The sequence below is a fragment of the Bos mutus genome, chromosome 1 (genome assembly GCF_027580195.1).
Source record: "Bos mutus isolate GX-2022 chromosome 1, NWIPB_WYAK_1.1, whole genome shotgun sequence".
Taxonomy (NCBI): domain Eukaryota; kingdom Metazoa; phylum Chordata; class Mammalia; order Artiodactyla; family Bovidae; genus Bos; species Bos mutus.
Window position 1 is genome coordinate 134,175,448 of NC_091617.1, and position 13,659 is coordinate 134,189,106.

The following is a 13,659-nucleotide window of genomic DNA, read 5'->3' on the forward strand; positions in this document are numbered from 1 at the left end:
GGGCCCAGGCGGTCACTCTCACCTTGGGCCTCAGTGTCTCTCTCCAACGGGCTCCGGGGTTGCTGCGGCTCATATATCTGGGTGCGGACCTCTAGCTGGCGAGCGGAGACCCAGCCTTGCAGCTCCTGGCGCTGGGCAAAGATGCAGCCGAGGCTCGGCTGGCGAAATGCCCGCGCAAGGGATGGGGGTGTGGCGAGGGCGATCCGCCGGAAGAGGGAACCCTTCCGAGGAGGCGGATCCGCCCCCTCGTGGACAGGTAAAGCTAGTTGAGGCCCCGGGAGCCGGGTAGGTGTCGCGCGTCACCGAGGAGAATGAGGCTCGTCATCTGCTCCCTGCTGTGCGCGGGCGCCCTGGGTGAGTGCGCGCTGGAAGCTGGGTGAGGGCGGCCCCCTAGGATGGGGACTGGGTACCAGCAGAGGGTCAGCCACGGCGGGACGCTACACTGCCTGGGCTACAGCGGCTTCGAAGTAGCCCAGAGTCTGGCTGGCCGCAAAGTGCCTTCCACCCCGGAGGTGCATCAGTACACCTGACAGGCAGTCGCTGTTGAAGAAACCCTATAGCCTAGGACAGGAGTTCACAAACTATGACCAGCCGGCCAAATTCCTCCAGCCGCCTATATACAGCAGACTGAGCTAAGAATGGGTTTTACATCTTCACATGGGTGGAAGAAAACAAAAAGAAAAATAGTTTTGACACATGACAATTAAATAAAATTCAAACGTCAGCATCCATAAATAACACTTCACTGCAACAGGATCAGGCTCATTCAGTTAAATACTATCCACGGCTGCTTTCAGGCTTCCCAGGTGGCTCAGTGGTAAAGAATTCTCCTGCCAATGCAGGATATGCAGGCTTGATTTCCGGGTGGGGAAGACTCCCCTGGAGGAGGAAATGGCAACCCACTCCAGTATTCTTGTGGGGAAAATCCCATGGACAGAAGAACCTGGGTACAGTCCATAGAGTGGCAGAGTCAGACCTGACTCAGTGACTAAACAATGACAACAACAACAATAGCTGCTTTCAGGTTTTAAGGCAGAGTTGAGTAGTTGCCACAGAGACTGTATGGCTCACAAAGCTAGTCATTGCCTCGGTAGACAATTATGGAAAATGTTCGTGACCCCTTGCCTGAAGGCTGTTCATCCCATTTAGAGGGGAGGAAACAGGGTCAGAGGAGAGAATGGATTTTTTTCTCCCAGGACTCACAGACTGGGGGAATGAGGGGCTGAAGCACATGAGGTAATCTTGTCAAGTATCTAACCAGAAGGACATTTCCTGCTCTGAACATACAATGCCTCCCATGCCTAGTATACACTAGAGAGGTGGAGAAATATAGGGGACAAACACCCACCCTAGAATGAGATCCAGCGACCACTCAGTGCCATGTGACTCTGAGTGGTCCCTTGTCCTCTCTGAACTAATTTACTCTTCAGTTCAGTAGAAATTACTTTTTCACAACAAACACAGTTGCTGTGCATGTGACATGAGGTCATGTGCCTAAGAGCAGCGCTTTAGGCACAGGTGAGTTATCACTGGAAAAAAATCCTGCTCTTAAATGAAAGGGGCTCTTGGTTGGGTAACTGCAAGGAAGGTCACAGCACAAAGTCGCTGAGCTCATGCAGGTGGAAGCCCTCCCAGGCTGAACGACTGGGTTCTGTCCAGCCCTGTTTCTGTCAAGGTTTCAGGTTGTCTTAAGTCATTTCTGGGGCAGCATATCTATCATGGGGGGAGGGGTAACCTGGGCTGGGCAGAAGAAGGCAGGAAATGCAAGGAGTGCTTTCTGGGTCTCCCTGGCCAAGTGCTGCCCTCTAGGGCCACAGAGGGAGCTCTGCAGGGGCTGAGGAGGGCTGACCGGTTTGCTGCTGCTGTGGTCCAACTGTGGCCACAGGGAATCTGTAGTGCAGCTCCTTGGTCTCTCCCCATTCTCCCTGAACAGTGCTTGTGTTGTTTGTTCTTCCTCCATCCTTCTCCTGGCAGTGTCAGGCACTGACTAAGAGTTCACTCTCCCAGTCAGCTCTGTGTTTACTAAACAGAGGCAAGAGCTGCCTCTCCTCTGTCCTCTGCCCACCCCACCCCAACATTTCACCCTCTTGGTGCTGGGCAAGGCTGGAATTGGAGACCAGCTTTCTTCAAAGCTCAGTGTTCTTTTCCAATAAAAATTCTTCAGGTGGCAGATGACAGGAATGCGACCAAACTAGCTTAAACTAAAATTGTCAGTGGAGAGGGGGTGGTGATTAGGAAACCTTGTAAGAGCCAAGAACCAGGGGCTCAGAACAGCCTGTCTCTCCACCTTGGCTGCTACCTTTCTCGATCTTTTGCTCTTCTGGGGAAGATAGTTCTCCACACAGTGAGCATGGGCTACCAGATTGAAATATTTGAGGTGGGCTCTGAGTACCCCTTCTTGAAATTGTCGCATGATCTGATGGAGTGTTACTGATGGCTGGTCTAGTCACCAGGCTATTTGACTCCATTGACCCTTAGCTTGCTTACATACATTCTCTTTCTTTTTAAAATAACTTTTACTTACATTTAATATAATACCTTTCTTTATGTACACATACAGTTGAATGAATTTCAACAAATATGCCTACCCACATAACTACCACCACAATCAAAACACAGAACATTTCTGTCACTCTCAAACTGTCCACTATCCCTTCCTAGTCATTCCCATTTTTTCCCACTTTAGATAAGTTTTTCCTTTTCTAAGATTTCACATAAATGGAATTATACAGTACCTAGTCTTTTGTGTCCGGCTGATTTCATTCAGCATAATTGTTTAGAAATTCATCCACATTGTTCACTCCTTTTAACTGCTTAGTAGTATTTCACGATGTGTCTTTGCTACAGTTTGTTTTCCACTAGCTTCTTAGTGGGTGTTTAGATTGTCTTCAGATTGGGGGTATTACGACTAAAGCTGCTTTGACTATTGGTATCCAAGTCTTTGGGTGGACATATGTTTTTATTTCTTTTGGGTGAATATTTAAGAGTAGCATTACTGGGTCATAATAGTAAGTGTATCTTTAACTTGTTAAGAAAATGTCAATTTTTTTTTGAGTAGTTGTACCACTTTACATTCCTACCAGCAATATGAGACTTTCAGTTGCTCTACATCCTGCTAACACTTGGTGTTGTCGGTATTTTCACAGTTAGCCTTTCTAATAGATATGTGTGGTAGCTCACAATGGTTTTAAATTGCATTTCTCTGAAGAGTAATAATATTGAAGATATTTTTGTATATCTTCTTTTATAAAGTATCTGTACAAATATTTCCCTATTTTTCAACTGGATTATTTGACTTCTTGAGTTAAAAAGCCCTTTATATTTTCTAGATGCAAATCCTTGGTCAGATAAAGTGTATTACTTACACTTTACTTACACATTACTCAGTCATTTCCAACTCTTTGTGACCCCATGGACTGTAGCCCACTACGCTCCTCTGTCGTGGAATTCTCCAGGCAAGAATACTGGAGTGGGTAGCCATTCGGGGGATCTTCCCAATCCAGGGATCGAACCTGTGTCTTCCACGTGTAGGTAGATTCTTTACTGTCTGAGCCAGCAGGGATAGATGTATTACAATTATTTACCAAATTTGTGGCTTAGCTTTCCATTTTCTAAATGATTTCTTCTGAAGAGCAAATGTCTTACATTTTGACCAGGTTCACTTACCTAATTTTTATTTTCTGTTATTATGTTTTGTGTCGTCTCTAAAAATATAACTGGCTAGCCCCACAAGTTGAAGTATTTTCCTCTTTGTTTTATTTTAGAAGTTTTATAGCTTCAGGTTTTGTATTTTGGTTTATGATGCATTTTTAGTTAATTTTTGTGTGTGGTGTAAAGAAAGAGTTGTGATTCATGTTTCTCATATGGATATCTGGTTTTTCCAGGACTTGTTTTTGAAAAGAGTATCCTTTCGTCACTGAATTACCTTGACAGCTTTGTTGAAAATCTATTGCCTCTATAATAGTAGTAGTGTTATAGTATAGTAGTAGTTTTAGTTGCTCAGTTGAGTCTGACTCTTTTTGATCCCATGGACTGTAGTCCAACAGGCTCCTCTTTCCATGGGATGCTCCAGGCAAGAATACTGGAGTGGATTGCTATTCCCTTCTCCAGAATATCTTCCTGACCCAGGAAACAAACCTGGGTCTCCTGCATTGCAGGCAGATTCTTTACCTTTTGAGCTACAGGGAAGACCTACTGCCTCTATATGGGTCAATTTCTAGACTGTCCTGTTACATTAAGCTTTAGTGTCTCCTTATGACAAGATCATACTGCCTTGATTACTGTAACTTTATAGTCAGTCTGGAAATCAGATAGTATAAATCCTCTGGCTCTATTGTGCTACTTCAGTGTCGGTTTGGCCATCTAGGTATTTTGCATATCCAAACACAGTTTTGAATCAGATTATCAATTTCTATAAAAAGCAAGATTAGGTTTGGATTTTTATTGGGATAGCATTTATACATTATTTTGAGGAGAGTTGACATCTTAATATTGAGTTTTCTAATCCATGAACATTCTATATCTATTTATTTAGGTCTTCTTTCATTTATCTTGGGAATAGTTTGTAGTTTTCGTGTACAGGTCTTATTCATAATTTGTTGAACTCGTCTCTAGATATGTCATTGTAAGTAGTATTTTTAAAGTTTCATTTTTGTAGTTTTTATCTTTTTAGCATTATAGAGATCCAGTTGATTTTAGTATATTGACCTCAAATCTGATGATCTTCCTAAACTCATTTATTCCAAGTTTTCTTTGTAGAGAAACATGTTATCTATGAACATAGACAATTTTGTATCTTCTTTTCCAATCTGTGTACCTTTTGTTTCTCTCTTGAGCTTTGTTAAAATGATTAAGACCTCTATTACACTGTTGGAAGTGATGAGAATGTCTATCTTTGACTTGTTTCTGACCTGAAAGGGAAAGCACTCAGTCTTTCACTATTATGTATGACAGTAAGTGTGATTTTTTTTTTTGTATATGCTCTTTATCAGGTTGAGGACATTTCTTTCTATCCTTACTTTGGAATTTTGAATTGGCTAGTACCTTTTCTGTTCTTTTGAGATTATCATATGGATTTTTCTGTTTTATTCTGTCATATGGTGAACTATACTGATTAATTTTTGCACTTTAATTCAACTTTTCATTCCTGGGTAAGGGATAAATATGTGTGTGTGTTTGTGTGTATGTGTGTGTGTGTGTATTCATGTACTCAAAAAATTTTGGCTGGATTTGATTTATTAATGTTTTCTTATTTGTTAATGTTTTGTAAATGGTATTTGTGTCTGTGTTCATGGGGGATATTTGGCTATAGTTTACTTTGTGTTTAACGTCTTTGTTTGGACTTAGTATCAAGTTAATGTTGTCTTTAGAAAATGAATATTTTTTCTAAGGAATATTTTCTAGGTGTATTACTTTCTCCTCTACTTTACAAGATAGTTTGTGTAGCACTGGTGAGATTTCTGTTTTAAGTGTGTGATAGAATTCATCAGTATAACCACCTGGATCTGGAACTTCCTTTAACATTCATTGTAGTGCAAGTTTGCTGAACCCAAATCCTCTCAACATTTGTTTGCCTGGAAAAGTTTGTTTTTTCCTTCAATTCTTAAAGTTATTTTCATTGGTTGTAGATTTCTAAGTTAGTGAGTTATTTTTCTTTTAGCACTCTAGTGATACCATTCCATTGTCTTTAACTTGTATGGTTTCTGACAAAAAGTCTGAGATATTTATTGTCCTTGTTCCTCTGTACCTAATTTTGCCTCTTTTCTCTGGTTGCTTCAGAACTGTGAGTTTGTAGTTTTCATAATATTAGGAAATGTTCTGACTGAATATTTCTTCCCATATTTTTTCTTTCCCCTCCCCTCCATTTTTATCCTGGACTCCAGTTACACGTATTTGGATCACTTTATCCTATATGATAAATCACTGAGGCTCAGATCATTTGTTTTTCAATCTTTTTTCTCTCTGCTTCATTTTGGATAGTTTCTAATAATGTCGTCCAGATCATCTTTTTTCTTCTGTAGTATCTGTTAATCCCACCCAGTGGAATTTTCATTTCAGCTTTTCTATCTCTAGCAATTCTTTTTGGCTCTTTACATCTTACATTTGTATCTTCATTATGCTCATGTTTTTCTTTTCTGAGGAGGTCACTAGTTATGAAAAATATTTCACATTTCCATGATCCTCTCCAGTCAGAAGTTCTTTTACACGATGCCATAAGCCTTGACTGGTCATCTGACTCTCCCATCCTGTGAATGGCCCCACAGATAGCCTCAGTTTTAAACTGGCCTTCGAACCTGCCTGTCATTTTGTCAGCCTTGGCCAGGTTCATCTGGATGGTCTTTGGTACTGATGTTACAGTTGCTGGTGGAGCATTTCCATGGCAAGTACAGGTCCTCAGACGTGCTGGCATCATTCTGCGTGCTTAGGGTGCACGTGGTGACACCAGGACTAGCGTGAGAGCAGAAAGGAAGTGCCACATCCCCTGGCAGCACTGATGTTCGTGCTTAAAAAAAATCTCTGAGCATACTTTCAACATTTAAAATAGCTGTTCTAAAGTTATTTTCTGTTAATTTCCTCATCTCTTTCACTGCTGGGTCTGATTCTATTGGCTGATTTTCCTCCTGGTTATGGTTTACATTTTCCTGCACCTTCACGTGTGTATTAATTTTATTGGTTGCTAGACACGGTGAATTTTACCTTACTGATTACTGGATTTGTTTTTAATTTAAGGGGTGTCAACCTTTTTTCTGGCAGGCACTCGTAATGTCTTCAGATCAGCTTAATGTTAATGATTAGTTTTCAAGATGTTTAGGCTGTGTCTAGATTACCTTTCTTTCTAGATCTAGTTTAGCTTACTTCTGGAATCTTTCAAAAATGTACTATTTACTCAATAAGATTTTCTCCACTCTGAATGGTGTGAACTCAGATGATTTTTAACCCTATTTGAACTCTGTGAAATGCTTGGTTTAAGGTCCCCATTAATTTTTTTTTTCCCTAGCAGTTGTCCTTGCCTGGCCTCCACAATGATCAGATTGATAATTAGCCGGAATCTCCAGGGTGTGAAAATCCTGGATCTCTACTTCTCTCTCTTTCTCCTCTCTTTTTGTACTCCCTGCTCTTTGGTGCCCTATGCTGCACATTCTTATTTGCCTCTGCCTTGCCAAGCTACGATCTCTGGCTCCTCAGCTTAGAATGACCATCAGACTGTTTCCTCCTTTCTGCCCTGCCGTCTGGACATTTTGTCCAGGAAGAAAGCTAGAGTGATTTCAGGGCTTACCTTATTTGTTTCCCTACTCTCAGGGATCATAATTATGAACTGCCTGTTTCCCAGTGTTTAAAAAAAATTTTTTTTTCATATGTGTTTTCCCAGGGTCTTGTTTGTTTGTTTGTTTGTTTGTTTCAGTTGTTTAAAGTGCCAGGGCAAGTCCCGTATCAGTTATCTGTCATAGGTGGAAACAGAAGTCTATCTGGCTTAATTTTTTTGTTTTGTGTTTTGTTTGTTTCGCTTAGTTCCCTGTTTTAGTACCATGTTTTTGTCAAGGTTTTAGCTTTTCCCTAACTACGCAAATATCATTCACCCTATTTTATATTCACACTGAATGAACCATGGCTATCACTGGGGAGAGGGAAGGAGTGAGGGGTAATATAGAAGTAGGAGAGGGAAAAAAGATTATTATAGGATTGTATGAAGTCAACTGTGTGATATTTTGGAAAATTGTAAAGCACTGAATCTTTCATTCAGTAAAAAAAATAATTTAAAAACATCAGTAGTGCAAAAGCTGCAGCTTTAATTATTGGAACATAAGCAAAAGTGATGGAAAATACAGACCTTCCGAAGAAGCTTTCACAGTAAGTATATACTTTTGAAAAAGAAAAAAACTGCCATTGTATACAGTAGCTCTTTGTGTAACTTAATCTACTTACAAAGCTATTTTCATTTATAGAGTTGTATTGTCTCCATGGTTACCAGTTATTTCCAAGAGCAGAACGTTTTAAGAATATGCATTGGCAAGCAGGGTAAGCATGCTTTGAAAGGCTCAAAATGCAACGTGAGTTATTACTCTGCACACGTCTATTCTGCATAAGGGCACGTGGCCCAACAGCTCCACTCTTTCATGGCTCTCCTAGCCTGGGTGGCTGCTATCAAATGGGCCTGTTCAAACAAAGCTGAAGCACTCCATTTGTCACTTCCTGTCTTTGGTACAGATTTCTCTGAGTGAAATTTGATATCGCTTGCCCCATTTATTTTTATATTTCCTACTTATAGGCAGTTAAAGAGCAATACAGGTTTTGGAGTCAAACAGACCTGGGGGTTTCAAGGATTAGCTTCATTTCTAGTCTCTGATAGGTTTTTTTGTTTGCTTGCTTAAACTCATCTGCAAAACGGGAACATCAGTATTTAACTGGCAAGACAGTTGCAGGAGTTCAAGGAGGGTTGTGAGTGTGGCTGACTGCCTGACGCACAGGGCCTCCTCAAAAACTGGTAGCTGTGACTGCTGTTACTCTCATCTGGATTTCAACTAAGTTGACATTTTGCCCAAATACTGCAAATTTGTAAACAGCATTTTGCTTTCATAATACTGTCAACACTATTTACAACACTGAAGTGACTTAGCAGCAGCAGCAGCAGCAGTGGGCTAGTGAAATGAACCGACACTGATTTTAATGCCCCAGCAGTTGCTACCGTGGAAGGTTGAAGTATGCAACGTCAAGACAGACTCAGGTTCCAACTTCCCTTCCATAAGATTTTTTGAGGTGAAATTCACTAACACAAAATTAGTAATTTAAAAGTATGCAATTCAGGGACTTCCCTGAAGTCCCTGGTGAGTCAGGGGCTAAGATTCTGCACTTTCAATGCAGGGGGCCCAGGTTCGATCCCTGGTCAGGGAACTAAGTCTGACATGCCACAACTGAGAGTTTGCATGCAGCAACTAGAGATCCTGTGTGCCACAACCAAGACTTGGTGCAGCCAAATAAATAAGCAAATATTTAGTGAGTAAATAAAAGTATAGATTGAGTAGTATTCAGTATTCACAAGGTTATACAGATGCCACCTTTAGCCGGTTCCAGCATGGTTCCATCACCCAAGAGACTACCCTGTAGTCATCCTCCTCTCCCCCAGCCCCTGGCCATCACCAGTTTGCGTCTCGATAGATTTACTTATTCGGGATATTTCACATAAACTGAATGATATAATGTGTAGCCACTTGTGTCTGACTTCTTTCATTTAATATATTATTTTTCAGTTTTATCAATGCTGTAGCATTGCTTTATTCTTTTTATGGTAGATTACATTCCATTGTATGGATATACTATATATTGCTTATCGAGTCATTCCTTGCTATACATTTGGGTTGTTCCCACCTTTTTTGACCATTGCAAAAAGTGCTGCTATGAATATTTGTGTATATGTATTTGAGTCAATTCAGTTCAGTCTCTCAGTCGTGTCTGACTGTTTGAGAGCCCGTGGCCTGCAGCACTCCAGGCTTCCCTGTCCATAACCAATTCCTGGAACTTGCTCAAGCTCATGTCCATCAAGTTGGTGATGCCATCCAACCATCTCATCCTCTGTCCTCCCCTTCTCTTCTTGCCTTCAATCTTTCCCAGCATCAGGGTCTTTTCAAATGAGTCAGTTCTTCGTATCAGGTGGCCAAAGGATTGGAGTTTCAGTTTCAGCATCAATCCTTCCAGTGAATATTCAGGACTGATTTCCTTTAGGATGGACTGGTTGGATCTTCTTGCAGTCCAAGGGAATCTCAAGAGTCTTCTCCAATACCACAGTTCAAAAGCATCAATTCTTCGGTGCTCAGTTTTCTTTATAGTCCAACTCTCACATCCATACATGATTACTGGAAAAACCAAACCTTTGGCTAGATGGGCCTTTGTTGGCAAAGTAATGTCTGTGCTTTTTAATATGCTGTCCAGGTTTGTCATAGCTTTTCTTCCAAGAAGCAAGCATCTTTTAACTTCATGGCTGCAAGTCACCATTTGCAATGATTTTGGAGCCCAAGAAAATAAAGTCTCTCACTGTTTCCATTGTTTCCCCATCTATTTGCCATGAAATGATGGGACCATTTCATGGCAAAAGAACAAAACATGGCAAAAGAACAAAAACATGATCTTTGTTTTCTGAATGTTGAGTTTTAAGCCAACTTTTTCACTCTCCTCTTTCACTTTTATCAAGAGACTCTTCAGTTCCTCTTCAATCTGCAAATCTGAGGTTATTGTTAATTCTCCTGGCAATCTTGATTCCAGCTTGTGTTTCTTGCAGCCCAACATTTCGCATGATGTGCTCTGCATAGAAGTTAAATAAGCAGGGTGATAATATACAGCCTTGATGTACTCCTTTCCCAATTTGGAACCAGTCTGTTGTTCCATGTCCAGTTCTAACTGTTGCTTCTTGACCTGCATACAGATTTCTCAGGAGTATTCAATCCTGTTTTCAATCCTTTTGGGTATATACTGATACCCAAAAGTATGAGTGGGTCATATAGTAATTCTATATGTAACTTTTTGAGGATGCTTTTGGCTTTTTTATTTCCAAAGGGAAAGGTACAGTCAGAGAAATGGGAGCTACCAGACAGCCAGTCCAATTTGTGTCTATTCCTCTCAGCTAATCCTTGACCTTGTCTTTAACCTCTCCGTCCAGCAGAATTGTGAGTACTATGGCTCCCTTACACATCTGGCCTCCCTTCCCTAGGGCTGTGTCTGGCTGTCCCTGAGAGAACTGTGAGATGGTGCACTGTCTCGAATCTTGAGGCGAGTAAGTGCTACAGTTTCCACGACAATATGAAAAAAGTCCTTTCAGTGGAAGGTCCTCATGTCACCTGTGTGAAGAGAACCTCTTACCTTGATTGCATCGGGGCCATTGCGGTAAGTCACTACTGTCACAGAAGAGTGGGAGGAAATCCATACTTTCTTGTTCTTTTTCTGTGCTTGCTATAGTTTATTGCTCTAGAACAATTTTCTCCCCAAAGGAACTAGACTTGAAAGTACAGGGACTGTGTGTAGATGAAAATATAGGTGCTCAACATTCATTAATAGTGAAAACAGCGATAATGATAATATTTAAACAACTGATAGATAAGGATTCATTGAAAACGCCCATAGTAAAGCAAAGCCAGATTTGTACTGGAAGAGAAATATATAAATACTCAGAAATAAACAAGAAGTTTTAGTGTTACTGTTATTACTTAATATTGTTTTTGGAATTTCCTAGTAATGCAATGATATAAAATGATAGAAACAAACAAACTGTCAATATGTTCAGATGCTTACATGCCTATAAAGTATAATGAAATCAATAGAAATATTACTATAATTATTAATGAGAAAAGTACTTTGGTAAAAGATAAATGTATCACAATTTAATGTCATTTTAACTGTCAGTGGTCACTAGTTGGGGAAAAAGAACCCCAAATTATGATCTTATTTACATGTAAGATGATACACAGAAAAATGTTTCAGGGAAAAAAGTTATATGAGAGATCTGCAGGAATACAAGAAATATAATACAAGAGCCTGAGATAAATGAACAATATTATTAATAAATTAAAACATATGCCATATTCCCAGATAGGAAGACTAAACTTCATATATTTGCATATTCTCCCAAAGTTGATTCATCAACTTAATATAATTTTATAAAAATAATATTAAAAAAATTTTAAGTCAATAAAATAACTTTGTAATTCTTAAGTGTGGATGAGAATATAAAATAGTATTGTGAAAAATAAAATGAGCAGGGGAGTAGCTGAGGCCTGTCTGAAACTATAACATATTTAATAACAGTGTTGCAAAGAACAAGGTCCTTGTACAGATGTAGAAGACCTGGAAGAGAACAAGATTTAGACATATTTCCAGCTTTCTAAAAATAGCTAATTATCCACATGATATGATGTAGATGCAAACTATGAGTGTCCACCACTACGGCATTGGGTTCCAGACTTAATGGCTAGATCCACATAGATTTAGATACTGTGTGACAAGGCAAACTTTCCAAAGAAAAGACTAAGAAAGGAATCTTTAGCTGGACAATTGGATAGCCATTTAGAAATAAAATCAACTGAGATTTTTAATACATTTACCAAAACAAACTCCTAGCTTGATTCAATTTGACTAATGTAGCTAGATATAACAAGATAAATCACAAAAGTAGACAAATTTGGAAATGTAAAAATTTTTAATCTCTGACAAAAAAAAAAAAATTAAAGTCCTAAGCCTAGAGAAAAGTATATTCACATCAGCTATAACAAAGCAATGTGATCTAAAAGCTATATAAAGATGTCATTTAAATTTATAAGAAATGCTTAAGAATAACAAGCTATAAACAAGCTGCTCACAGAAATTACAACTAATAGATGATATAAATGAGGAAGGAAAAGTCTTCATCCTTTTTAATAATCAAAGAAATGCAAATAAAAGCATCCTTAAAGTAACAGTTTATATTTTTTAATGTAGTAATATTTCTTAAAAGATAGCATTTCTTGCCGATAGTTTTGCATGAAATTGGCATGCATTGCTATTGGAGAAGGCAAGGGCACCCCACTCCAGTACTCTTGCCTGGAAAATCCCATGGATGGAGGAGCCTCGTGAGCTGCAGTCCATGGGGTCGCAAAGAGTCGGACATGACTGAGCGACTTCACTTTCACTTTTCACTTTCATGCATTGGAGAAGGAAATGGCAACCCACTTCAGTGTTCTTGCCTGGAGAATCTCAGGGATGGGGGAGCCTGGTGGGCTGCCTTTTATGGGGTCACACAGAGTCGGACACGACTGAAGTGACTTAGCAGCAGCAGCTATTGGCATTATAAATTATAAATTTATACATCATTTCTGGAAAAAATTTGGAAAGATCCTGTAAGGGCCATAAAGATACACACAAGCTTTTATTTATTTTCTGTAATGCTCATTATAAATTATAAATTTGTAAGCTGTGCTATGCTTAGTCGCTCAATAGTGTCTGACTCTTTGTGACCCCATGGACTGTAGCCCACCAGGCTCCTCTCCACAGAGATTCTCCAGGCAAGAATACTGGAGTGGGTTGCCATGCCCTCCAGTTGAAGAAAAAAGATTTCCATAAGAGCTAGCGAATTGATCTAACCTGATTTTTGAGAAGAGGCTGTGAGGTTACTGCTTTTCTCAGGAAGGAAGGAATCCTTGACAGATTCTTGAAGAGGCAATCCAGACTTAAGAGTGTAAAACATGACTCTTATGGATGGAAATGCAGATGGAAATGGAGAAGAGAGCGACAGAGGATGAGATGGCTGGACAGCATCACCTACTCAATGGACATGAACTTGGGCAAACTCTGGGAGACAGTGAGGTACAGGGAGGCCTGGAGTGCTGCAGTCCATGGGATCACAGAGTCAGACACGACTTAGTGACTGAGCAACAGCAACATGGATGGAAATATTCTGATTCATTCACTCATGTTTCTGACAACATCTGTTGTACTTCTACTGGTAATAGGTGCTGGGCTTTGTTAAGATAAAACAACAGAACACTAACATCCCCACCTTGGTGGAGCTTGCATTCCAAGGGGAAGGACAAACAATAAATGAAGAAGGTTTGTCAGATGGTTGCTAAGGGCTCAGAAGAAAAAGTATTTCCAGCATTTGTGAGGTGGTAGTTTTAAAAGCATGGTTGGGGAAAGGTTTTT

At 40.0% G+C, this 13,659-nt stretch overlaps 1 protein-coding gene across 1 annotated transcript in view; it reads left to right on the forward strand.

The window, feature by feature from the left end:
- The first annotated feature begins 233 nt into the window (after nt 1-233).
- The window catches only part of LOC102276607 (inhibitor of carbonic anhydrase), a 45,535-nt gene continuing 32,109 nt past the window's right edge, over nt 234-13,659 (forward strand). The window contains 2 exon segments of the mRNA XM_070376086.1: nt 234-354; nt 10,700-10,872. Of these exon segments, the coding sequence (XP_070232187.1) occupies nt 312-354; nt 10,700-10,872 (216 nt within the window). The 5' untranslated portion in view covers nt 234-311.